Below are 24,024 nucleotides of genomic sequence, written 5' to 3'. Positions count from 1 at the left end.
AGGGAGGGTGAGGGACAGGGGGCGGGGAGGAGTGAGGGGCGGGACTGAGGGGCGGGGATAAACGGCGCGGGGGCGGGCGCGAGCCAATGGGATGTCCTGGTACCAGGTGATGGACAAAGGGAAAAACCAATGGGAGAGGGAGGAGGGAGGGTGGTGCGGGAGGGGCGGGGCCGAGAGCGGTGGCGGGAACGGGCCCGGGGGGGCGCCGGCTGAGGGGACGCCGTGAGGGGAGCGATGGCCCGAGAGGATCTCCCTGAGGGGACATTTCCGCGCCACCCCCCGAAGCACCCGAGCCCAGCCTGGGTTCCACCGGGAAGATCCTTCTCTGGCAAGGAATGAAAAGGTTTGACCTCAAAGTGACTTTTTTTAGAGGGGTTTGATGTCAAAATCGCCTTTTTACGGGGGCAACAACCTCAAAATCACCTTATTTGGAGGGGGCTGACCTCAAAACCACCTTATTTGGAGGGGGTTTGGCCTCAAAACCACCTTTCCTCAAGGGGTTTGACCTCAAAAATGCAGATTTTTCAGTGACTTGATCTCCAAACCATTGAATTTTTGAGGGGAACAACCTCAAAGATGCCTTTTTGGGGGCATTTGACCACACAAACTCCTTCTGCTTTTGATGACCAGGGAAACAACATTAAATAGGTGTCTGAAGGAACACTCTGCTCTTTAAAATCCCCTCTCACAGACCCTGCAGCTCAGGGATTGTTGGAAAATTACTCAGATTCAGCCAAAACTTCCCAAAATCAGTGACCCCCCGACTCTAAAATCAGCTGAACAAATGCTGAAATGACCATTTTGGGGTGAAACGTGGCAGAATCGGTGGCATCGGAACCCTGAGATGTCACACAGCAGAACGAGGTCCAAACAGGCACTTTTTTATTGTCGGTCGTGACGCTGACGGAACCGCGCAGAGACTCCGGAGTGTCACAGCACCCTTAATGCCTCAAAAACACATGAAAAACGAGCATTTTCCTGTAAAACGTCACCCCTGCGGGTTTAGCATTTTTTTAGGATTTGGGGTTTTCTTTGCCCGCAGAACAATCAGGTTTGTAGGGACAGAAGCCACATTTCTAGATGGGGGAAAAAAGCGCCATTACTCTTAAATTCCATCATTTAATGCCTTGAACATGGAGCTTTGCCTGGAAGCAGGAACCCAGTCTTGGAGTGAAGCTTTTCCGGACACCAAATTCCCCCGGACAGCTGCCCTCGCTCTGAGCTTTCCAAAAAACCCCTAATTTACAGGAATATTTCCCTCACTACTCCCCATCACCCCTAAAAAGCCACTTGGGTTTATTGGGAATAAAAATCCTTAGTTCTCCTCAAATTCTGTGCAGCTGGGAGGCAGCCGAGCCAGCCCGGCTTCCCCAGGAACACGTTTTCCCAAATTTCTTCTCTCCTTCACCACTTTTCCTTCCAGTCTTCCAAATTCCTGCTGGTCTCTGCCTTTTTAAGCAAATAAACCCAGTTCCTGCCACTCCCCAGCCGCTTCCCACAGGGTTCCCACACCCAAAAGGTCAGGATTTAGGAGGAAAACTGCTGAAAATCGAGGAGTGAGAGAGAGAATTTGCCCCCAACACGAACATTCTGAGCAGAAATAAAACCAAATCCACCCTGAAACCTGCACAGGGAGGGAAAAAACTGAATTAATCCAGAACGAGCATCAGGAGCTGCAGGACACGTACTGGAGGTGCTGGAATGGCTGGAAGTGGAACAAGGTCTGGTGATTATTCCCTGAATTATTCTCATTTATCCCAAACAGGGAGGATTTGCCTCTTTTTAGCTTCATTTGATCTTTTCTATTGAGCTGCACTGTTACTTTTTTAGCTTTGTTTTTACCTGTCCCTTCATTTTTCTGTCTTTCCCTTCACCTTTCTAGTTTTACATTTTCCTTCATTTTTTTGGCTTCAATTTTCCCTTCCACTCCTCCGTCCACTGATCAGCTGCACTAAAAACCGAGGGGAAAAGGGAAAATTTCGGGAATTTTAAAAAGAAAAATTAGAGAAATTAGAGTGTTTGATTCCAGCTAGGGAAGCTCTGCCCGGCGGCGTCAGAGAAACTAAAACGTGCCCCCAAAAATTCACTGGAAAAGCTCCAAATAACTGAAAACATCCTGGAAAAGCAAAATATACAAAAGCCCTCGAAAGGATTGGATAATTCCATAGAAACGTCCCCTGGGCAATACAAAACCTGAAGGTGGCAGGGGAATTGGGATAAAAAGAAGCCAAAGGGATCCCTCAGCACCAATTCCTGGAGCCAGGTGAGCACTGGAGGGGGGGAAGTGGGACCCCCCAGCCTCTGGGGGCTGGGAATTGTCCCCCAAAGCCTCAGAGCATTTGTTTTTTTTTTAACAAATGAGCCCCCAAAAAAAGCCCAATTGCTGGTGGTGGCTCTGCTTGTGTGGCTGCACCGGGTCTGAGGGTTAATTCTGTTACATTTTAGAGTTAATTGACCCTTTCCACACACAAAAAAAATCCCTTTTTCCCCCTCCTGGCAGGAGGCAGGTGTTGGCTGCCACTGGCTTTGCTAAAATCACCTGGAATGAAACCAAAATCCCCCCCAGGTCCACCAATGCCCCCTACCCATGCCCCAGGGGGGGTGGCCCAAAACCCCTCGTGCAGGTGAAGCCTTTGGGAAGCTGGGGAAGGGTTTGACGTAAACTGACAATTTTGGGGAACCAGATGCAAGTTTTGGGGAGGAATCTGTGGAAGCTGCAGGTCCTCAAGAGGTGCAAGCGCTGGACAGAGCCTCAAGCCCCAAATTCTGCTCGTGGCCCCCTCGTTCCCCTCCACCTTCACCCCTTGCAGTGGCTACAAAAGCGCTACTTAGCTTATTCCTAAGATAATTAATAAATTAGAGCCCAAAACAGGGCCCTGGGGTGTCAACAAAGGGCAGCGAGGGATGGGAAGTGATTCCAGCCCGTCCCAGCTCTCCGGGCAGGAATGCACAACCATAATTCAATATTTAGGGGGCCACAACGAAAACACCCCGTGAGATGGGGTGCCTGAACCTCCCGGTTCGTTCCCACGTCACCTCCGCGCCCAGATCCGCGTGGATCCCCCCAGAAGGTTTCACCAGGACCAGAACGGGATCAAACACACAATTAACCTCACTCTGGAGTCGCTGACCCCCCAGGAAATTGGGATTTTGCCCAGGAGTGGCACTGGCACAGGGCCCCGCGTCTCGTTAGTGGTGACAAGCTCGTCGTCGTTACCAGTGCAAGGATTTAAGGCCGAGTCATCAAAAATCTGCATTTTACCCACCCACCCACACTGGCAGGGGTGGTCCAAGGTCCATAGAGGCGTATTCCACGTGGGACAGGCGGCGCTGGGCGATCTCCGGCGCGGCGCTACGCGTCGGGCTGGCCTTTGTTGGTCTTCTTGAGCAGCTTCCTCAGGTCCTGGGACATGAAGTAAGGCTTCTCCGCCGAGCCGTCGTTGCGCTCCAGGTCTTCCACTGCAAAGAGAAATCCCCGGCCCCGCGGCGGGGGCAGGTATGGGGTTGGTGTGATGGAGGCTCCTGGGATCCTCTGACAACGATGCCCAGGTTAAACAAAGTCTCTGGGCTCATCGTGGGACGGGGTTTTTCTCTCTCTGACACAGCAAACCTGGGAATGGCCCGCAGGGATTGGGAAGAAAGAGGAAATTTGGGTGGTTTGTTTCTCAGGGAGGAAAGTTGAACAGAGCCAAGGGCAGGAGGGACCCCTTAGCTCTTCCCAACAGCTCTGGAGCCAATGCAAAGCCATTCCCCTCGTTCCTGACACGCCAGTGAGGTTGGAAAATCCCAGCCGTGGAAAAACAACACCCCAAAACCAAACAAAGCCACAAAGCTCCGGGCTCACAATGCCCAGGGGGTGTTTTGAGAGGGATTTGGATCCTTCTGGGATGGAAATGGGAGCGTCAACACCAGGACTTTGTCCTGGGAGCTGTGGCTGAGCCACAAAAGCTGTTTTTTTAAATCTTGATCATTTCTGGGCTTTCTGGAGGAGAAATCCTGACTCCCCCCATGCCTGGAGTGAAACCCTCCAAGTCCCAGCGGCCACCAAGTCCCAATGGCCACCGGTGACAGCTCCGGTCATGGCTGGGACAGGAGACAGGGACAAGCTGGGCTAAAGCAGCAGGTGTGAAGCCAAAGCTCTGCAACCTCGCCCGAAATCCTTCAAAATTTTGTGGTTTGCATAGAAACGAGGGGAGGAAAAGGGTGAAAATATCACAAAGAAAAGGGTGAGGAAAGGGAAAAGAAAGTTTCACTGCTCTTGGCTGAAGCAGACACAGAAGAAACGCCCAGAGACCAGTTTGGGGTGGTGGAACCCACTCGGCCCATCCCACCAGTCCCTCCACGCTGGATCCCTCGTGCCAGTCACGCCAGCCCTCCCTCAGGAACAAAGATCTCTGTCCCAAAACCACGATGATCTCCAGGCACCGCGCTCCTCACTGGGCGCTTCCAGGACCCCCAGCCGACTCCGGGTGGGCTCTCTCGACGCAGGAACACGAATTTTTGGGCAGGAAGATAGATTGGACACCATCGGGCACTGAGGGTCGGCACCCGCCACCCTCGAAGGACTTCCAGGGGACACCGTGGGAGTCGCTGCTGGGGTCAGGGGGACGGGAGGGTCCCGTGGCCTCCGCCCGGCGCCAGGCCCTAGCCTTGGCTATCGGTGCTTTTGGAAGGTTCTAGGTGCCCCTTCAGCAGGATCTCGCTGAGCTCGGGGGACATGTAGTAAGGCCTCTCCGGAGATCCATCGTTTCTCTCCAGATCTTCACCTTTTCCAGCCCCAGGAAGAAGCAGCCATGAAGGGGAAGAGCGAAAAGCAGTGGAGGAGCCAGGAAGAGACAGGGCAGAGGTGGAGGATGGAGAACGTGCGACCAGAGACGCGGGAGGGGTGGAAAATAATGAAAGTAGGGAGGAAAAAAAGGGAAATTGAGGTTAGTTGTAGTTAATTCCACCGAGCCCAAAGCACCAAAACAGAGGGAGAAATGCAGGAACCCACGGACAGGCTGGGGGTCTCTGCTGGAGCAGGCAGGGGAGAGCAGGTGAGAATGCAGGTGACAAGTCAGGAGAGGAAAAAGCAGGAGAAAACCACACAGAGGGACCCCGGGATTGGGAGCAAACCCCCAAACTGGACACTCTGGGGGTGAGCCTGACGGGAGAGGGGGTTTTTGCTGATACTCACAGAAGCAGAGGAAGAGGGTGTCCACGCACATGCCATACACGCTGAAGAACCCGTGGGCAATGAGGTAGGAGCCCACGATCACCGTCTGGAAGAGACGCCGCACGCTGACGCCGCGGCCAGCAGAGAGCCCGGAGCCGCGGCCAGGAGCAGCAGGGGGAGGAGGAAAGTGCTGAATCCCACATTCCCCAGGGGAAGGAGGAGAAGTGAACAGGGCAGGACTGTTTGGAGCGGCCCGAGTGGGGACAAAAGGCCTCAGCCACCACTGGATGGAGGCCAAAGTGGGCAGCGCAGGCGGGCGCGGCGCCAACAGCAACCAACAAAGGGCTCATTGCACCAGCGACCAGGAAAACACCTCCAACAAAGGAACTCCTTGAGGCAGCGGGTGTGGGGAGGGGCTGCTGTGGGGCATCACTGTCCTCTCTTTCTGAGGTCACCCCAAAGAGAAAGGTCAGCTCACCAGAATCGGGACCCAGTAGTAATTCAGCGGTGGCGCCGTGTCCTGGACCAGCTTTATCCGCTGGGTGAAGAAGAAGAAGGCGAGGATTCCTGGGAAAGCAAGGGATGGACAAGGGTGGGCGAGATGGAAAACGGGATGGAGGAGCAAGTTCATGGGAGGGGTGACTTGAGCGGAGCTTTTGGGACAGCACAACTGGTGACAGCAGCTGGAGGCACTGAGGAGAAACTTTAGAACCCAGCACTTACCCACGCTTCCCACGATGAGGAGCTTCCCGAGGAAGAAGAGGAAATCCGTGACTTTATCTAACACAGCCACCCTGGAGACAAGAGAGGGATGAGCCTCTGCATCTGCTCCCCGCCCCGAATTCCCACAGAAGCAACCGAGGCACGTCTGGCAAACAGAGTGGGGTGATTCCCCCACATCTCACCTGATGATGTTCCTCATCAGCAGGAAGAAAGCGTTCCGGGCCGAGGTGCAGAAGTTGGTGCCGTAGATGGCGATCTGGGGCGGGAAAACCGTGCAGAGGAGAGAAATGGGGCTGCATTGAGTCCACCACCCAGGGAAGGGTGCAAATCCCACCCTGGAAGGGCTTTCTTATCCACTGCCGGGTCAGGCATGGCAGAGACCCGGAGCTGAACACCCCCACCCGCAGAAGGTCCTTCTCAAAGCTAACAGGATTTGGGTGAGGTCAAGGTTTTTCAGCCAAAAAGCCGAAAAACACCGCAAAGCTCCGTGTTCCCACAGCATCGGGAGACACAATTCCCAGGGATATCTCCGAGCTGCCCCCATGGCAGCCCCAGCCCTTGGAGGGCGTTTGTTTTGGGCGACCCTCACCATGATGTAGGCGTTCCTGTTGAGGAACTTGATGAATTTCTCCAGGCACCAGAAGCAGCACTTGAGGCAGCTCAGGAGGAACTTGGCAAACTTGTTCTCGGCAGCTGGAGGGCGCAGGGAGAGGGGTCAGCACCAAAGCCGGAGGGGTTGGATCTTCCAGCAGCCACTCTAAGGTCCCTGGTGAGACCTTGTTGCCACAGTTCCCCCGCCCAAGCCGTGTTCTCAGCCCCCTTGGGGCCCAGACTGCTCTTGCCACGCCCCCACTCGCTGTTGACATTTCCCAATGAATGGTTGCATGGCACAGAATTCCCTGGCATGGGGGCGTACTGGCTGAACCCCTTGGCTCCTGCCCCGGGAAACACTTCACAGCATCATGGAATGGTTTGGGTTAAAAGGGGCCTTGCAGCTCATCCCATCCCACCCCCCACCACAGGCCAACCCCGCTCATCTCCCCATTCCCATCCCAACCTTTCAGCCGGTGGTCCAGGTACTCCAGGATGACCCTGATGACCTGGACGATGGCCAGGACCAGCGAGCCGAAGGCCAGCGAGCCGGTGTGGTACCTAGGGATGGACCACCCCGGTTATAAAGGCACAACCTCCCAGGGCTCCCGGCCACCCTCGCGGGGACAGACGCACCGGAGCGCGCGGCCGAAGGCGGAGAAGAGCGGGAAGGCCGGCATGTCGTCGGGCTTCTTGAAGGCCCAGTAGTAGGAGGCAAAGGCACCTGCCAGCGTCACCTGGCCCAGCGCGATGACGAAGTTGGCGAGCCAGAAGAACATGAAGACGTTGAAGAACTGGAGCACGATGAGGTACTTGTGATAGGCGGTCTCGCCGCCGTAGAACGCGAAGAGGCACTGGGCATCAGGGCACAGCTTGGTGACGTTGCTGGTGTTGAAGGTCTGGAGAGGACACAGGACACCGCTGGTCAACCCAGAGTGACCCCCATGGTCTCATCTCTGACAGGTTCTGGGGTTCCTGAGGTCCTCACCTCGGGCTTGCAGGTGTGCCCAGAGAACGGGCACGCGGACTCGTTGAACACCTTGTAAACAGCCTCGTTGGAGGTGGACAGGAAGCTGCAGGTCACCGTTAAGGAAAGGCCTTGGGTTTTCCAAACCCAACCCTAAATCCAGACCAGGCTCCACTCTCCCCAAGTTCCCACTGCAGCTCTTCCACCCTAGGGTTTGTTTTGGGTTAAACCTCAGAGATTTAAGGTGGATGCACCATCAGACTCTCCCCAAGCTCCCACTGCAGCTCTTCCACCCTAGGGTTTGTTTTGGGTTAAACCTCAGAGATTTAAGGTGGATGCACCATCAGACTCTCCCCAAGCTCCCACTGCAGCTCTTCCATCCCAGGGTTTGTTTTGGGTTAAACCTCAGAGATTTAAGGTGGATGCACCGTCAGATCCTGCTCCATGCCTGGGGAAACACCGGACTTCTGGGGAACAGGGATGCAGGGAACAGGAAGAGGATGAGGATGAGCAAAGGATACACAGCAGTGCTGGCCCAGTAGGCGATGCAGAGGCACAGCAAGAAGAAGGTGCACAAGGGGAACAGCAGCGACGACATGACGTGACCGACAGCCCTGCGAGAAGATTGTTAAACCCCGGTTAAACCCTGGTTAAACCCTGGTTAAGCCCCAGTTAAACCCTGGTTAAGCCCCAGTTAAACCCTGGTGGCCGTGGGGACGGGGACAGCCAGACCTGCTGGCCTCCTTGATGAGCGCGATGGCGATGAGGATCCTCTTGCGCAGGAAGATGAGCAGCAGGACGATCACCAGCTCCAGCACGCACAGGATGATCACTGGGAGGGGACGGGAGTGTGAGGGCCACCTTCACCTTCCCCCCGCGGCACAAAAATCTCCTCCCAGGAACATCCGGCACTGCCCCGCGGCTGGGCACTCAGGAAAGTCCCTCCTTCTCATGGGAACAGCCCAAAAAGTCGCCGTGCCCTGCCCTGGGTCCCACCCCAATTCCCGACGCTTACTGAACGCCAGCCACGTCTGCCGCAGGTGGAGGTAGACACGGAGGTCGGTCTGGAAGCCCAGGTCAGTCAGGGACACATCCGACCCCGCTTCCCCTTTTAACTTGGCATATTCCATGTAGCAGTGGAAGATTCCTGCAGGAAAAAGCGGAAAATTGTCCTTTTTGCACGGCAGAGGCCGGGGAGGAGACACACGGAAGGATGCGGCGTGGGAACTCCTGCGGCACAAATCCCACTGGAAATATGGGGAGGAGAACGGGGAAAAGCCAGCGGGAGGCTCCCAGCCCCCTGCTCACCGTATCCCAGCACCAGGATCACCATCACGATCATCACCCACACCATGATCCCGGCCAGGAAGCGCAGCAGGACGATGAAGATGAGGCTGGCCACCATGGCAATGACGAGGCCTCTGCGGGAGGAAGGCCACGTGTCACCACCCTCCCTTCCACCGTGCCCCAGCATCCCCCAGACGTGAGAACCACGGCGGGGACGGACGGGAGGGATGGCACTGCTTGATGGGAATTGTGGGACAGCTGGGGGAATCGTAAAATACTCAAAATCCCTGAGTTTTGCCCCGTGCTCACATGATGATCCAGTACCAGGACACCGTGTAATCCTCGAAGATCTTCATGGCCAGCTGCCGGGTCTCCAGCACCACGTTGGCTTTTCTGCAAGGAAACGGGGAACGCCGATGGAGCGGGAGCCCGAGGGGGACCCCAAAACCACGAAAACTCAACAATTCTGCACAGCAGATTCCGCGGAGCTGCCCGCGCCGCGCCTCCTCTGCCGCCCTCCATTTTCCAAGGTGGGGTTTTGGTGCAGGATTCCTGGCAAGCGCCCGACACCTGAAATGGGCGGAGCAGTGCTAACGAAGCAGCTCTTAACGAGGGGCACTGGCCTGGGACTCACTTGGCCCCCTCCAGCAGCTCGGTGACGTTCCTGCGGCGCCCGTGGCCATCGTCGTAGGTGGTCTCGTTGCCCACCATGATGACGCCCTTCTTGGCCTGGATGGCTGGGAAGCACCTCCGTGCCACTGGTGAGACAGAGCGGGTGGCTCAGCTGGGAAATCAGGAATCCCAAACCCCCACCGCACCCCCAGAACCCCCAAACAGCCTCCCAAAAAAAACCCCAGTGGAAGCCAGCGAATCGCTAACGAGCTCCTCGCTAATTCCAGACGTACGCGGAGTGCTGGGAATGAGCATGGCCGGACACTCCTTGTCCCTCAGCACCTCGAGGGGAGCCTGGGTGGGGACAACGAGCCAGACATCAGCACCGGGGGCAGGAGTCACCCCCCGGGGCGGGAACACCGAGCCCACAGCCCACCTTCTGCGAGCTCCTGAACTCGGGGGCGCAGAAATTCCGGTAATACTCCAGCGAGGCGGCGTTCCCGTAGGCCGTCAGGTACGTCATGTACCGGTCAGGACATTTGCTGACACAGATCTGCACGGGAACGGGACACGGGGAGGGGGCTGCAGGCTCGGGGTTCCGCAGGGGGGATTCGGGGAGCGCCGAGGGGCCGGGACGTACCTGCGTGGTCGGGCACTGGAATTCCAGCAGCACCAGCGGGCTCGCGCACTTGACGATGTCAAAGTAAAAAAGGAAAGGTTTTTTCCTGCAAAACAAACCAAAAACCGCCCGGTTTGGGGAAAACCCCCGCCACGCTCCCGCGAGGAATTTGGGGTCTCTCCGGCCCGGCACTCACTCGTTGGGGGTCCCCTGCTGCCCGCAGAACTGCCCGCGGCTGTCCGTGGGGTGGATCACCTTCCGGGGGTCCCCGTGGGTCCAGGCTGGGGGGCACAGGACGGTGAGGCCGTGGTCACCCCCCACTGCAGCCCCCAGCCCCCCGCCCTGAGCCCCCAGGACGCACCCACGACGCCGACCACCACGTAGCCCAGGATGGCCACCACCAGCAGCACGCAGCAGACGATGTCGGTGCAGCCCCTGCGGCGGGACAGCGAGGCTGGGGACGCTGGGTTTGGGACACCGGGTTTGGGACACCGGGTTTGGGGATCCTGGACTTGGGGACTCTGGGTTTGGGACACTGGGTTTGGGGACCCTGGACTTGGGGACACTGGGTTTGGGGACGCTGGGTTTGGCGACGCTGGGTTTGGGGACACTGGGTTTGGGGACCCTGGAGTTGGGGACACTGGGTTTGGGGACCCTGGGTCTGGGGACACTGGGTTTGGGACACTGGGTTTGGGACACTGGGTCTGGGGACACTGGGTTTGGGACACTGGGTCTGGGGACACTGGGTTTGGGGACACTGGGTCTGGGGACACTGGGTTTGGGACACTGGGTCTGGGGACACTGGGTTTGGGACACTGGGTCTGGGGACACTGGGTTTGGGGACCCCGCCAGTGGGGGGGACAGCAAGGTTGGGGACCCTGGATTTTGGGGATCCTGGATTTGGGGACACTGGACTTGGGGACCCTGCCAGTGAGGACAGCAAGGTTGGGGACCCTGGGTTTGGGACCCCGAGTTTGGGGACCCTGGGTTTGGGGATCCTGGATTTTGGGGACCCTGAGTTTGGGGATCCTGGATATGGGGGCCCCAGATTTGGGGACCCTGGATTTGGGGACACTGGACTTGGGGACACTGGACTTGGGGACCCTGGATTTGGGGACCCTGGATTTTGGGGACCCCAGATTTGGAGACCCTGGATTTTGGGAACCCCAGATTTGGAGACCCTGGATTTTGGGGACCCTGGATTTGGGAACCCTGGATTTGAGGACCCTGGACTTGGGGACCCTGCCAGTGGGGACAGCAAGGTTGGGGACACTCAGTTTGGAACCCTGGATTTGGGGACTCCTGGGTCTGGGGATCCTGGATTTGGGGACTCCGGATTTGGGGACTCTGGGTCTGGGGACCCTGGATTTTGGGACCCTGGATTTTGGGGACCCTGGACTTGGGGACCCCGGATTTGGGGACCCTGTGGGGCTCTGCTTACCTGTCATAGATGGGACCTTTAAAAGTGGGGTCGTACTTCTGTGGCGTTCCTGTGGGGAGGAAGAGGAAGGGCAATGAGGAAAGGCTGGGGCGGGAGGAAGGCCCTCCTCACCCTCCTCACCCCCCAGCACACCAAACGCTTCCCAAAAAAACCCAAAAAACCCCTCGGGATAAACAGAACCAGGAGGAAAAACATCTCCAGATGTCGGGAAACAACGGCTCCCTTGGAAAACCCATTCCCACAGGTGGCTCTGCCCAAGGGGCGGCGAGGGGGACCCAAAATCCCACAAAAAACCCCAAAAATTCCCTTCGGGGCACGGCGGGGCTGGGGGCGTCACCGGGGGTCCCACCGAGCCCCCCCTGCAGCCCCCCCCGGCGCCGCTGCTCCGATTTATTTTTAGGGTGGGAACGGAGCCAGCGTGGGAGCGGCCGGGGCAGGGGGGCCGGGATTTGGGGGGGTTTTGGGGGGGTCACGGCAGCCCCACCTCAGGGACGTGTGGGTTTTTTGGGGTGGGGGGCACAGGGACGTGTGGGTTTTTTTGGGGGGTCGGGTTTTTGGGGGGGTCACAGCAGCCCCGCCTCTGGGACCTGTGGGTTTTTTGGGGGGGTTACAGGGACGTGTGGGTTTTTTGGGGTGGGGGGTCACAGGGAAGTGTGGGGGTTTTTTTTGGGGGGGTCTCAGCAGCCCCGCCTCAGGGATGTGTGGGTTTTTTGGGGGGGATTTTGGGGGGGTCACGGCAGCCCCACCACAAAGATGTGGGTTTTTTGGGGTGGGGGGCACAGGGACGTGTGGGTTTTTTGGGGGAGGGTCACAGGGACGTGTGGGGTTTTTTTGGGGTGGGGGTCACGGTAGCCCCACCTCAGGGACGTGTGGGTTTTTTTTTGGGGGGGGAGCACAGCAGCCCTGCCACAGGAACATGTGGGTTTTTTGGGGTGGAGGGCACAGGGATGTGTTGGTTTTTTGGGGTGGGGGGCACAGCAGCCCCGCCTCAGGGATGTGTGGGTTTTTGGGGGGGGGTCGGGTTTTTTGGGGGGTCACAGGGACGTGTGGGTTTTTTGGGGTGGGGGGCACAGGGATGTGTGGGTTTTTTTGGGGGGGTCGGGTTTTTTGGGGGGTCACGGCAGCCCCGCCACAGGAACGTATGGGATTTTTTTGGGGTGGGGGTCACGGGGCCGCGTTTGCTTTGGGATATTTTGGGGGGGGGGCCATCTCCCCCCTCCAAACCCCTCCCGGAGGGATCCGAACCAGAACCGGGCCCGGCAGCGGCGCCGGTGCCGCCCCAGAACCGCCGGAGCCGGTTTGTCCCGGCCGCCGTCGGGCCGGTTCTACCGGCGAGGGCGGCCCCAAACCCGCACCCCAAAAACCCCAGCACCCAAAAAAACCCAGCAGACCCCCCCCAGCCCCCCCAAAAAACCCAGCAGCCCCCCAAAAACCGCGGTCCCCCTCGTGCGGGGCGCGGCCGCTTTTGCTTTCGCTTTTCCTCGCCTTTTCCTGCCCCGTTTTCCGCCCTTTTCGGGTTTGTTTTCCGCCTTTCCCTTTGACTCCTTCCGCGCCGACCCGCAGGAAACCCCCCAAAGGCGCCCCCCGAACCGCCCTGGACCCCCAAAACCGCCCCCAGCCCGCAGCCAGCGCTGCCCGCGAGCCGCCGGGACCCCCGAACGGAGCCCCCCGACCCCCCGGCGAGCCCCCAAAGACCCCCCCCGAGCCCCCCGGTACCGTGTTTGCCGTAGTAGTTGTCCCCGTGTCCCCCCATCCCGGCGAGGCCCCCGGACCCGCCGCCGTTCCCGTCCCCGTTCCCGTTCCCGTGCCGTGCCGTGCCGGGCTGGGCTGGGCCGGGCTGGGCCGGGCTGGGCTGGGCCGGGCTCAGGCGACCCCGCCTCCGTCACGGCCCCCCCAAAATCCGCCCTCCGGGGCACGAACGTGGCGCAAACCCCGCCCCGGGGAGCGCCGGCTGCGCGGGGCACCGGGGGACACCGGGGAGAACCGGGGGGAACCGGGAGAACCGGGGGGACACCGGGGAGAAACGGGGGGACCGGAACCGGCACCGGGGAGAACCAGGGGAGCGGCACCGGGGGGAACCGGGGAGAACCGGGGGGAACCGGGGAGAACCGGGGGAACCGGCACCCGGGAGAACCGGGGAGAACCGACTCCGGCACCGGGGAGGAACCGGGGGAACCGGAACCGGGGAGAACCGGGGAAGCGGCACCGGCACCGGGGGAGAACCGGGGAGAACCGACTCCGAACCGGGGGGACACCGGGGAAAGCGACACCGGGGAAACCGGCACCGGGGGGACACTGGGGAAGCAGCACCGGCACCGGGGAGAACCGACTCCGGAACCGGGGGGACCTTCCCGTGACACCGCAGGGAACCCGGGCCAGCTCCGGTCCCGCGGTCACCGGGGCAATTCCAGCACCGGCGAACACCGAGTATCTCCGGTACCGGTACCGGCACGCCCCGGGCGCGGCCGGAGCCCGGTCCAGAGGTCGGGAACGGGCGGGGATTGCCCGCTCCGTGCCGGGAAGGGGCTGGCGGGCGGTGCCAGCTCCGGTGACGCCGGGTCCATCCCCGCCCCGGTTGCGTTCGGGTAAATAAATCACCGGCGGCGGCGGCGGGATCCCGGCGCCCATAGGCCGCCGGTGATGTCAGGGCTGCGGGAGCCCCCCCGCGCTCCGGGAACAAAGGGCGGCCCGGGGGGAGCCCCCGCCCGGGGAAACCGGGGGGTCCGGGGGTCCCGAGCCCGGGGAAAAACCGGGGGGTCCGGGGGACCCGAGCCCGGGGAAAAACCGGGGGGTCCGGGGGGTCCCGAGCCCGCGGGGAGGGGTCCCGGTGCTGCCTCCCCCGTCCCTCCCTCCATCCCGGGCAGCGGCGACACCCCCGGGACCCCCGAACCGGGCGGGACCCCCCGCCCCTGCCGCCTCCTGGGGGGTCCCAGGGGGTCCTCAGATTTGGGGGGGGGGTCTCAAGCCCCCAAAACCGGGGGGGATCCCCGAGGCTGAAGGGTCTGAGCCCCCTGCGGGTCCCCCAAAGCTGCGGCTTCCCACGGCCCGAGGGGTCCCGAGCCGGGGGGCTCCGAAACCCTGAGGGTGCCCAAAATCTGCGGGGTCCCAAAATCTGCGGGGGTCCCAAAATCTGCGGGGTCCCAAAGCCGGGGATCCAAAACCGGAGGTTCCAAAGCCGGGGTTCCCAAACCGGGGGTCCTAAAGCTGGGGTCCCCAAACCGGGGATTCCCAAAACCGGGGGTCCCAAAACGGGGGGCTGCTGGGGAGTGCGGTCTGGGGGGTCCCCAAACCGGGGGTCCCCAAACCGGGGTTCCCAAACCCGCGGATCCCAAACCCGGGAGTCTAAAACTCGGGGGTCCCAAACCCGGGAATCCCAAACCGGGGGTCTCAAACCCGAGGGTTCCCAAAACCGGGGATCCAAAGCCGGAGGTCCCAAAGCCGGGGATTCCCAAAACCGGCGGTTCCCAAACCCGGGTTCCCAAACCGGGGGTCTCAAACCCGGGGGTCCCGGGGGCTCGGGGGATGCTCGGTACCGTAACCGCCGCTCCGGTCCCTCCTGCCCGCGGCCCGGTCCATGGCGGCTCTGGGCGGCTCTCCCGGTTGCCCCGGTTCCCCCCGGTACCTCCCGGTACCCCGGGGCTGTGGCCGCGGGCGGGGCGGCTCCGGGCCCGGCCCTCAGCCCCGCTCCGCCCCCGGGGCCGGTCCCGCCCCTCCCGGGGCTCCGGCGGCACCGGAGGATGCGGGGAGGGGGGGCGGGAATCCCCCAGGGTGGGAGTTTGAGGGTACAGAGACCCCCCCCCACCACCCCCGAGGGGAATTCGGGGGTCTGGGGGCTTGGGGGGCCACGCAGAGTGGGGGATGTCGGCATACAGAGACCCCCGGAGGGGTCTGGGGGTGCGGGGACCCCCCAGAGGGGAGGGTGAGGGGGTCGGGGACCCTCTTGTGGGGGTCTGGGGCTGCAGGGACCACCCAGGGTGGGGAATCTGATGGTTGGGGGGTGTGCAGACCCCTCATGGGGGGCCACAGGGGGGTCTGGGGGCGCAGCGACCCCCAGGGTGGGGAATACAACATTCAGAGGCTGCGGAGACCCCCCCCAAGAGGGAGATTTTGGGGGTGCAGAGCCCCCTCCCCAGCCTGGGCCACCCTGCTATCCGGGGGTCCCAAACCCACCCCCTTTTTGAACCACCTCGGGGTCCCACCCGCGCCCCCCACCCCAAAACTGTGGGGCGGTGCTGGAGGTGCCCGAAGCCCCCCGTGGGGCGGCCGAGTCCGGGGGTCCCCCCGAGCCGCGGGGCGGGGGGCGCGGGGCTGGGCCGTCCCCTTTAAGGCGCCGAGGGCGCAGCCGCTCACCTGGGCAGGTGACGGTGCCGGAGGTGACGGCGACGCGCGGGCGCCATGGCCGCCTCCGCCCTCTTCATCCTGGACCTCAAGGGCAAGGTGAGACCCCCCGGGGACACCCCCGTGTCCCCTCTGCCCTTGGAGGTCACCCCAGGTCAGTGGCGGTGACCCCCGTGACCCCCAGGATTTTTGGGGAGGGGGTGTCCCCATTTCTGACCCCCCCCTCCATGCCACGGACACCCCAAACCCTGCTGGGGGTCTCCATGGTGGGGACACCCCCGTGTCCCCTCTGTCCTTGGAGGTCACCCCAGGTCAGTGGCGGTGACCCCCATGACCCCGAGGATTTTGGGGAGGGGGCGCTCAAGGTGTGACCCCCCCTCTCCTCCATGCCATGGACACCCCAAACCCTGCCGGGGGTCACCGGGGGTCACTGGGGTGGGGGACACCCCCGTGTCCCCTCTGCCCTTGAAGGTCACCCAAGGTCAGCGGTGTGACCCCCATGACCCCGAGGTGGGGTGAGCCTTTTTGGGGAGGGGGTCTCCCCATTTCTGACCCCTCCCCACCACCCCAAACCCTGTCAGGGGGTCACTGGGGGGTCACTGGGGTGGGGGACACCCTCTGTCCCCTCTGCCCTTGAAGGTCACCCCAGGTCAGTGGCGCTGACCCCGTGACCCCGAGGTGGGGTGAGCATTTTTGGGGAGGGGGTCTCCCCATTTCTGAGCCCCCTCCCCACCACCCCAAACCCTGTCAGGGGGTCACTGGGGGTCACCGGGGTGGGGGTTACCCCTTTGTCCCCTCTGCCCTGAAGGTCACCCAAGGTCAGCGGTGTGACCCCGTGACCCCGAGGTGGGGTGAGCCTTTTTGGGGAGGGGGCGCCCCCATTTCTGACCCCTCCCCACCACCCCAAACCCTGTCAGGGGGTCACCGGGGGTCACCGGGGTGGGGGTTACCCCTTTGTCCCCTCTGCCCTGAAGGTCACCCAAGGTCAGTGGCACTGACCCCGTGACCCCGAGGTGTGGTGAGCCTTTTTGGGGAGGGGGCGCCCCCATTTCTGACCCCTCCCCACCGCCCCACAGCCGCTGATCAGCCGCCAGTACAAAGGGGACGTGGGGCTGGGGGAGATCGAGAACTTCATGGGGGTCCTGCTGCAGCGCGAGGAGGAGGGCACGCTCACGCCCGTGCTGACCCACGGCCACGTGCACTTCCTGTGGATCAAACACGCCAACCTGTACCGTATCCTCCCGCGAGACCCCTCCCCAGCCTCGGGGACGCCCCCTCCCCGTTTTCCTTAACCCCCCCCCCCCCCCCCCGCAGTGGTGGCCACCACCAAGAAGAACGGGAACGCCTCCTTGGTGTTCTCCTTCCTCTACAAGGTGGTGGAGGTGAGTTGGGGGGTCGCAGAGGGTGGGACCCTCGCTCTGGGGGTCCGCTCCTCGTGGGGAGGGGGTGACGGAGGTGCCGGTCCCCCCCCCAGGTGTTCTGTGAGTACTTCAAGGAGCTGGAGGAGGAGAGCATCCGCGACAACTTCGTCATCGTCTACGAGCTGCTGGACGAGCTGATGGACTTCGGCTTCCCGCAGACCACCGACAGCAAGATCCTGCAGGAGTGAGCGTGGGGAGGGGGCTGGGGGCAGCGGGACCCCCCCAGAGCCCCCTGAGACCCCCCCAACCCACCCCCCCTGCAGGTACATCACGCAGGAGGGGAACAAGCTGGAGACGGGGAAGTCGCGCGTGCCCACCACGGTGACCAACGCGGTGTCCTGGCGCTCCGAGGGGATCAAGTACAAGAAGAACGAGGTGTTCATCGATGTCATCGAGGCTGTGAACCTGCTGGTGAGGGGCTGGGGGCTCCGAGGGGTTGGTGAGGGGCTGGGGGCTCTGAGGGGCTGGGGGGATAAAGGGGAGGGGGCCATGGGGGGCTCCGAGGGGATCAGGTACAAGAAGAACGAGGTGTTAATTGGTGTCATTGAGGCTGTGAACCTGCTGGTGAGGGGCTGGGGGCACAGAGAGGGGCTGGGGGATAAAGGGGAGGGGGCCACGGGGGCTCCGAGGGGCTCCAAGGGGCTGGGGGCACGGGGGGCTCTGAGGGGCTGGGGGGGGAAGGGGATGGGGAGTGGGGGGGAAAGAGAGCAGGATTGGGGTGGGGATGAGGATTGAGGTGGGAATAGGGATTAGGGTGGGAAGGGGATGGAGATTGGGATGGGGATGGCGGTTGGGGTGGGAAAGGGATGCAGACTGAGGTGGGAATGGGATGAAGACTGGGATGGGGATTGGGGTGGGAATGAGGATTGAGGTGGGAATAGGGATTGGGGTGGGAATGGGATGAAGATTGGGGTGAGAATGGGATGGAGATTTGGGGTGGGAATAGGACGAAAATTGGGATGGGGATTGGGATTGGGATGGGGATTGGGGTGGGAATGCGGATTGGGGTGGGAATAGGGATTGGGGTGGGAATGGGATGGAGATTTGGGGTGGGAATAGGATGAAGATTGGGATGGGGATTGGGATGGGCTGTGCTGGGATTTGGGGTGGGGTGGGGATTGGGATGTGCTGGGATTTGGGACGGGCTGTGCTGGGCACAAGGAAGGTGACGCTGCCAGGGCTGTGGCAGTGCCAGGGCTGTGATGGTTGATGGTACCAGGACTGTGATGGTGCCAGGACTGTGACACTGCCAGGGCTGTGACGGTGCCAGGGCTGTGACGGTGCCAGGGCTGTGATGGTTGATGGTGCCAGGGCTGTGATGGTACCACGGCTGTGACACTGCCAGGGCTGTGACAGTTGATGGTGCCAGGACTGTGACAGTGCCAGGGCTGTGGCAGTGCCAGGGCTGTGACGGTGCCAGGGCTGTGATGGTTGATGGTGCCGGGTCTGTGACGCTTCCAGGGCTGGGCAGGGGGGCTCACACCAGGCACAGAGCCCGTGGTGCCAGCCCGGCTGCACCCACAGGTGAGCGCCAACGGCAGCGTGGTGCTCAGCGAGGTGGTGGGCACCATCAAGCTGAAGGTTTTCCTCTCGGGGATGCCGGAGCTGCGCCTGGGCCTCAACGACCGCGTCCTCTTCGAGCTGACGGGCCGTGAGTGCCGCGCCGGGGAGGGGGCTCGGCCCGCGCCCCCCGCCCCTCCTGAGCCCCCCGCTCCCCCCCAGGGGGCAGGAACAAGTCGGTGGAGCTGGAGGACGTCAAGTTCCACCAGTGCGTCCGTCTGTCCCGCTTCGACAACGACCGCACCATCTCCTTCATCCCCCCCGACGGCGACTTCGAGCTCATGTCCTACCGCCTGCACACCCAGGTGGGGGCCGCGCGGGCCGGGACCCCCCCGCCGGGGGGCTGGGAGCCCAGTTTGGGGGGCTGGGACCCCTGTCTGGGGGTTGGGACTCCAGTTTGGGGGGCTGGGACCCCCCTCTGGGGCTGGGGACCCCTGTCTGGGTGCTGGGACCCCCGTTGGGGGGCTGGGATCCCCCTCTGGGGGCTGCAAACTTCATCTGGGGGCTGCAAAACCCCATCTGGGACTGGGAGCCCCCTCTGGGGGCTGGGACCCCATTCTGGGGGACTGGGACGCCCGTCTGGGGGTTGGGACCCCAGTTTGGGGGGCTGGGACCCCCCTCTGGGGGCTGCAAACCCAGTCTGGGGGTTCAGGACCCCACTCTGAGGGGCTGGGACCCCTCCCCATGGTCCTGGGACCCCTGTCCATGTGTCCAGCACCCCTGTCCGTGTGTCCAGCACCCCTGTCCGTGTGTCCAGCACTCCTGTCCCTGTGTCCAGCACCCCTGTCTGTGTGTCCAGCACTCCTGTCCCTGTGTCCAGCACCCCGTCCGTGTGTCCAGCACTCCTGTCCGTGTGTCCAGCACCCCTGTCCGTGTGTCCAGCACCCCGTCCGTGTGTCCAGCACCCCTGTCCGTGTGTCCAGCACCCCTGTCCCTGTGTCCAGCACCCCTGTCCGTGTGTCCAGCACCCCGTCCGTGTGTCCAGCACCCCTGTCCGTGTGTCCAGCACTCCTGTCCGTGTGTCCAGCACCCCTCCTGGCCTGACGGGCACACCTGGGGGCCCCCCGGGACCCTCCAGGGGTGACCCCCGCGCCCCCCCCCAGGTGAAGCCCCTCATCTGGATCGAGTCCATCATCGAGAAGTTCTCCCACAGCCGGGTGGAGATCATGGTCAAGGTGAGCCCGGGACCCCCGGGGACCCCCTGGCACCCCGGGGACCCCCTGGCAGCCCTGGGTGTCCCCGCAGGCCAAGGGCCAGTTCAAGAAGCAGTCGGTGGCCAGCGGCGTGGAGATCTCGGTGCCGGTGCCCAGCGACGCCGACTCGCCCAAGTTCAAAACCACGGCGGGCTCGGCTCGGTACCTGCCCGAGAGGAACGTGGTGGTCTGGAGCATCAAGTCCTTCCCGGTGGGCGCCTGGCCCCAGCCCTGTCCTGGGGGTCCCAGCCCTGTCCTGGGGGTCCCAAATCCTGTCCTGGGGGTCCCAGCCCTGTCCTGGGGGTCCCAGCCCTGTCCTGGGGGTCCCAAATCCTGTCCTGGGGGTCCCAGCCCTGTCCTGGGGGTCCCAAATCCTGTCCTGGGGGTCCCAGCCCTGTCCTGGGGGTCCCAAATCCTGTCCTGGGGGTCCCAGCCCTGTCCTGGGGGTCCCAAATCCTGTCCTGGGGGTCCCAGCCCTGTCCTGGGGGTCCCAACCCTGTCCTGGGGGTCCCAGCCCTGTCCTGGGGGTTCCCTCTGTACCCCAAACCTGTCCTGGGGGTCCCAACCCTGTCCTGGGGGTCCCAGCCCTGTCCTGGGGGTCCCTTCTGGCCCCCAAATCCTGTACCCCAAACCCTGTCCTGGGGGTCCCAACCCTGTCCTGGGGGTCCCAACCCTGTCCTGGGGGTCCCAAACCTGTCCTGGGGGTCCCTTCTGTCCCCCCAAATCCTGTCCTGGGGGTCCCTTCTGTCCCCCAAACCTGTCCTGGGGGTCCCCTCTGTCCCCCAAACCTGTCCTGGGGGTCCCTTCTGTCCCCCAAACCTGTCCTGGGGTGTGCCCTCTGTACCCCCATCCCAGGGATCCCCCAAACCCTGTCTGGGGTGTCCCCTCTGTACCCCAACCCTGTCCTGGGGGTCCCCTCTGTCCCGCAAACCTGTCCTGGGGTGTGCCCTCTGTACCCTAAACCCTGTCTGGGGTGTGCCCTCTGTACCCCAAACCTGTCCTGGGGGTCCCTTCTGTCCTCCAAATCCTGTACCCCAACTCCTGGCCTGGGACCCCTGGCCCCCAACCCTGTCCTGGGTGTCCCCTCTGTACCCCCATCCCAGGGATCCCCCAGCCCCTGTCCTGGGGTGTCACATCTGTACCCCAACTCCTGTACCCCAATCCCTGTACCCCAACTCCTGTCCTCCAGCCTCTGTACCCCCAACCCTGTCCCCCCAAACCCTGTCCTGGGGTGTCCTTCCTGTGCCCCAACTCCTGTACCCCAAACCCTGTACCCCAACTCCTGTACCCCAGCCCCTGGCCCGGGACCCCTGGCCCCAAACCCTGTCCTGGGGTGTCCCCCCTGTATTGGGGTGTCCCCCCTGTCCCCCGACCCCTGTACCCCCATCACGAGCTGTCCCCCCTGTCCCAGAGTGTCCCTCATGTCCCCAAACCCCTGTCCTGGGGTGTCCCCCCATCCTGGGGTGTCCCCCCTGTCCCCCAACCCTGTCCCCCCATCTCAGGTGTCCCCCAAACCCCTGTCCCGGGGTGTCCCCCCATGTCCCCAAACCCCTGTCCCGGGGTGTCCCCCCCTGTCCCCCCATCTCAGGTGTCCCCCAACCCCTGTCCCGGGGTGTCCCCCCATGTCCCCCAAACCCCTGTATTGGGGTGTCCCCCCCTGTCCCCCCATGTCAGGTGTCCCCCAACCCCTGTCCCGGGGTGTCCCCCCCTGTCCCCCCATCTCAGGTGTCCCCCAACCCCTGTCCCCCCATCCTGGGGATCCCCCAACCCCTGTCCCAGGGTGTCCCCCATGTCCCCCAACCCCTGTATTGGGGTGTCCCCCCATGTCCCCAAACCCCTGTATTGGGGTGTCCCCCCCTGTCCCCCCATCTCAGGTGTCCCCCAACCCCTGTCCCCCCATCCTGGGGATCCCCCATTCGCTGTCCTGGGCTGTCCCCCCGTGCCCCCCACCCCCTCCCCCCCCCCGTGTCCCCCCCTCTTTGGGGGGCTCCCCACGAGGCTCGGGGGTCTCAGGGGGGCAGGGAGCACCTGCTGCGCGCCCACTTCGGGCTGCCCAGCGTGGAGAGGGAGGAGGAGGAGGGGCGGCCGCCCATCGCCGTGCGCTTCGAGATCCCCTACTTCACCGTGTCGGGCATCCAGGTACCCCCCGGGCTGGGGAGGGGTCCCGGGGGGGGCTGGGGAGGGGTCTCGGAGGGGTGCCAGGGGGATGGGGAGGGGTCTCAGGGGGCTGTGGTACCGGGGTGAGGGTCCCAGAGGGTCCCAGGAGGATGGGGAGGGGTCTCCTGGGGCGGGGAGGGGTCCTGCGGGGTATGGGGAGGGGTCCCAGGGGGCTGGGGAGGGTCCCGGGGAGATGGGGAGGGGTCTCGGAGGGGTGCCAGGGGGATGGGGAGGGGTCTCGAGGGGCTGTGGTACCGGGGTGAGGGTCCCAGAGGGTCCCAGGAGGATGGGGAGGGGTCCTGGGGGGTTTGGGGAGGGGTCTCGGGGGGCTGGGGTACCGGAGTGAGGGTCCCAGAGGGGCTCTGGAGGGGTCTCCCGGGGTGGGGAGGGGTCTCCTGGGGTGGGGACGGGTCCTGCAGGGTATGGGGAGGGGTCCCAGGGGGCTGGGGAGGGGTCCTGGGGGGTTTGGGGAGGGGTCTCGGGGGGCTTGGGGACAGCAGCAGGGAGGGGAGGGGTCTCCAGGGGGGTTTGGGGGTGGGACAGGCAGGGTCTGGGGTCTGGGGTCTCCATGAGGGGGGTCCCGGGGGGTTCGGGGTTCGGGTGGGGGGGCTGGGGTGGGATTTTGGGGAGGGGGCGACGCGCGGTGCCCCCCAGGTGCGCTACATGAAGATCATCGAGAAGAGCGGGTACCAGGCGCTGCCCTGGGTGCGCTACATCGCCCGCAGCGGGGGTGAGCCCGACCCCCCCCCAAATACTGCCGGGACCCCCACCCAAATCACCGCGGGACCCCCGACCCAAATCCCCAAATCCTGCCGGGACCCCCCCACCCAAATCACCCCGGGACCCCCCACCCAAATCCCCAAATCACCGCGGGACCCCCGCCCCAAATACTGCCGGGACCCCCGACTCAATCCCCAAATCCTGCCGGGACCCCCGACCCAAATCACCCCGGGACCCCCAACCCAAATCCCCAAATCACCCTGGGATCCTGCCCCAAATCACCCCGGGACCCCCGACCCAAATCACCCCGGGACCCCCGACCCAAATACCGCCGGGACCCCCAACCCAAATCCCCAAATCACCTCGGGACCCCAAATCACCCCGGGACCCCCACCCAAATACCGCCAGGACCCCCGACCCAAATCCCCAAATCACCCCGGGACCCCCGACCCAAATCCACCCGGGATCCTTACCCCAAATCCTGCCGGGACCCCCGACCCAAATTCCCAAATACCCCGGGACCCCCGACCCAAATCCCGCCAGGACCCCCGACCCAAATCCCCAAATCCTGCCGGGACCCCCGACCCAAATCATCCTGGGACCCCAAATCACCCCGGGACCCCCCGACCCAAATCCCTAAATCACCTGGGACCCCCGGCCCAAATACTGCCGGGACCCCCACCCAAATACCCCTGAGACCCCCGCCCCAAATCACCCCTGAGACCCCAAGTCACCCCGGGACCCCCGACCCAAATACTGCCGGGACCCCCACCCCAAATACCCCTGAGACCCCTGCCCCAAATACCCCGGGACCCCAAAAAACCCCAGGATCCCCAGCCTGGGACCCCCGCCCCAAATCCCCAAATGCCCCGGGACCCCCTCCCCAAATCCCCAAATGCCCCGGGACCCCTGCCCCAAATCCTGCTAGGATTCCTGCCCCAAACCCCCCCGGGACCCCCCGCCCACCCCCAGCCCACCCCCTCTCTCTCTTGCAGATTACCAGATCCGCACCAGCTGAGGGGGGCGGGGGTCTCCCCCGGGACCCCCTGGGACCCCCCGGGACCCCCCCACTCATTTCCAGCTCCCCCTCACGCCCACCCCGCTTTTCTTCCCCAATAAAGATGGAGCTGAGACCCCGCCCCGCTGTTTTGGGGGGTCTCGGGGGGGAACAGAGCGGGGGGCGCTGCCCCCAGTTTGGGGGTCGCGGCTGGGGGGGGCGATATGGGGCTGGGGTCGCAGT

At 63.2% G+C, this 24,024-nt stretch overlaps 2 protein-coding genes across 6 annotated transcripts; one reads left to right on the top strand and one right to left on the bottom strand.

The window, feature by feature from the left end:
* Window positions 1–865: 865 nt before the first annotated feature.
* SLC44A2 (solute carrier family 44 member 2 (CTL2 blood group)) lies at window positions 866–15,157 on the bottom strand. 4 transcript variants are annotated; one of them, XM_064401973.1, is made up of 22 exons: window positions 14,929–15,157; window positions 11,396–11,444; window positions 10,316–10,389; window positions 10,151–10,235; window positions 9,976–10,060; window positions 9,772–9,888; window positions 9,629–9,689; window positions 9,358–9,481; window positions 9,033–9,116; window positions 8,745–8,857; window positions 8,452–8,583; window positions 8,169–8,268; window positions 7,958–8,050; window positions 7,458–7,542; window positions 7,106–7,368; window positions 6,936–7,030; window positions 6,468–6,571; window positions 6,061–6,134; window positions 5,879–5,949; window positions 5,634–5,722; window positions 5,177–5,261; window positions 866–4,766 (listed from the first exon to the last, which is right to left on the bottom strand). In XM_064401973.1, the coding sequence occupies exons 1-22, from the start codon at window positions 14,969–14,971 to the stop codon at window positions 4,645–4,647; spliced, it is 2,148 nt and encodes a 715-aa protein (XP_064258043.1). In that variant the 5' UTR covers window positions 14,972–15,157; the 3' UTR covers window positions 866–4,644. The 4 variants fall into 4 exon arrangements, with proteins under 4 accessions (XP_064258043.1, XP_064258045.1, XP_064258044.1 ...); XM_064401975.1 differs by having other exon boundaries at window positions 866–3,459; window positions 14,929–15,151; XM_064401974.1 differs by lacking the exon at window positions 14,929–15,157 and adding an exon at window positions 13,112–13,238.
* AP1M2 (adaptor related protein complex 1 subunit mu 2) lies at window positions 13,733–23,921 on the top strand. Of its 2 annotated transcripts, none has more exons than XM_064401978.1 (12): window positions 13,733–13,980; window positions 16,810–16,966; window positions 17,048–17,115; window positions 17,208–17,338; window positions 17,418–17,565; window positions 18,679–18,805; window positions 18,877–19,019; window positions 19,818–19,889; window positions 19,960–20,118; window positions 21,921–22,046; window positions 22,719–22,794; window positions 23,780–23,921. In XM_064401978.1, the coding sequence occupies exons 2-12, from the start codon at window positions 16,867–16,869 to the stop codon at window positions 23,800–23,802; spliced, it is 1,173 nt and encodes a 390-aa protein (XP_064258048.1). In that variant the 5' UTR covers window positions 13,733–13,980; window positions 16,810–16,866; the 3' UTR covers window positions 23,803–23,921. The 2 variants fall into 2 exon arrangements, with proteins under 2 accessions (XP_064258048.1, XP_064258047.1); XM_064401977.1 differs by lacking the exon at window positions 13,733–13,980 and adding an exon at window positions 15,387–15,832.
* The last annotated feature ends 103 nt before the right edge of the window (window positions 23,922–24,024 follow it).

This window comes from Passer domesticus, chromosome 34 (genome assembly GCF_036417665.1).
Source record: "Passer domesticus isolate bPasDom1 chromosome 34, bPasDom1.hap1, whole genome shotgun sequence".
NCBI classification, from domain to species: domain Eukaryota; kingdom Metazoa; phylum Chordata; class Aves; order Passeriformes; family Passeridae; genus Passer; species Passer domesticus.
The sequence above is the reverse complement of the archived record's forward strand: the minus strand, read 5'-3'. Positions and strand labels throughout refer to the sequence as shown.

Coding starts and splice junctions, on each gene's coding strand:
- SLC44A2 (XM_064401973.1), bottom strand. CDS start 14,971: ATGGACCGGGCCGCGGGCAGGAGGGACCGGAGCGGCGGTTACG. Junction 10,390..11,395: donor AAAGGTCCCATCTATGACAG/GTAAGCAGAGCC, acceptor GTCCCGCCGCAG/GGGCTGCACCGACATCGTCT. Junction 8,269..8,451: donor GCAGACGTGGCTGGCGTTCA/GTAAGCGTCGGG, acceptor GTCCCCTCCCAG/TGATCATCCTGTGCGTGCTG.
- AP1M2 (XM_064401977.1), top strand. CDS start 15,791: ATGGCCGCCTCCGCCCTCTTCATCCTGGACCTCAAGGGCAAG. Junction 17,116..17,207: donor TCCTCTACAAGGTGGTGGAG/GTGAGTTGGGGG, acceptor TCCCCCCCCCAG/GTGTTCTGTGAGTACTTCAA. Junction 17,339..17,417: donor GACAGCAAGATCCTGCAGGA/GTGAGCGTGGGG, acceptor CCCCCCCTGCAG/GTACATCACGCAGGAGGGGA.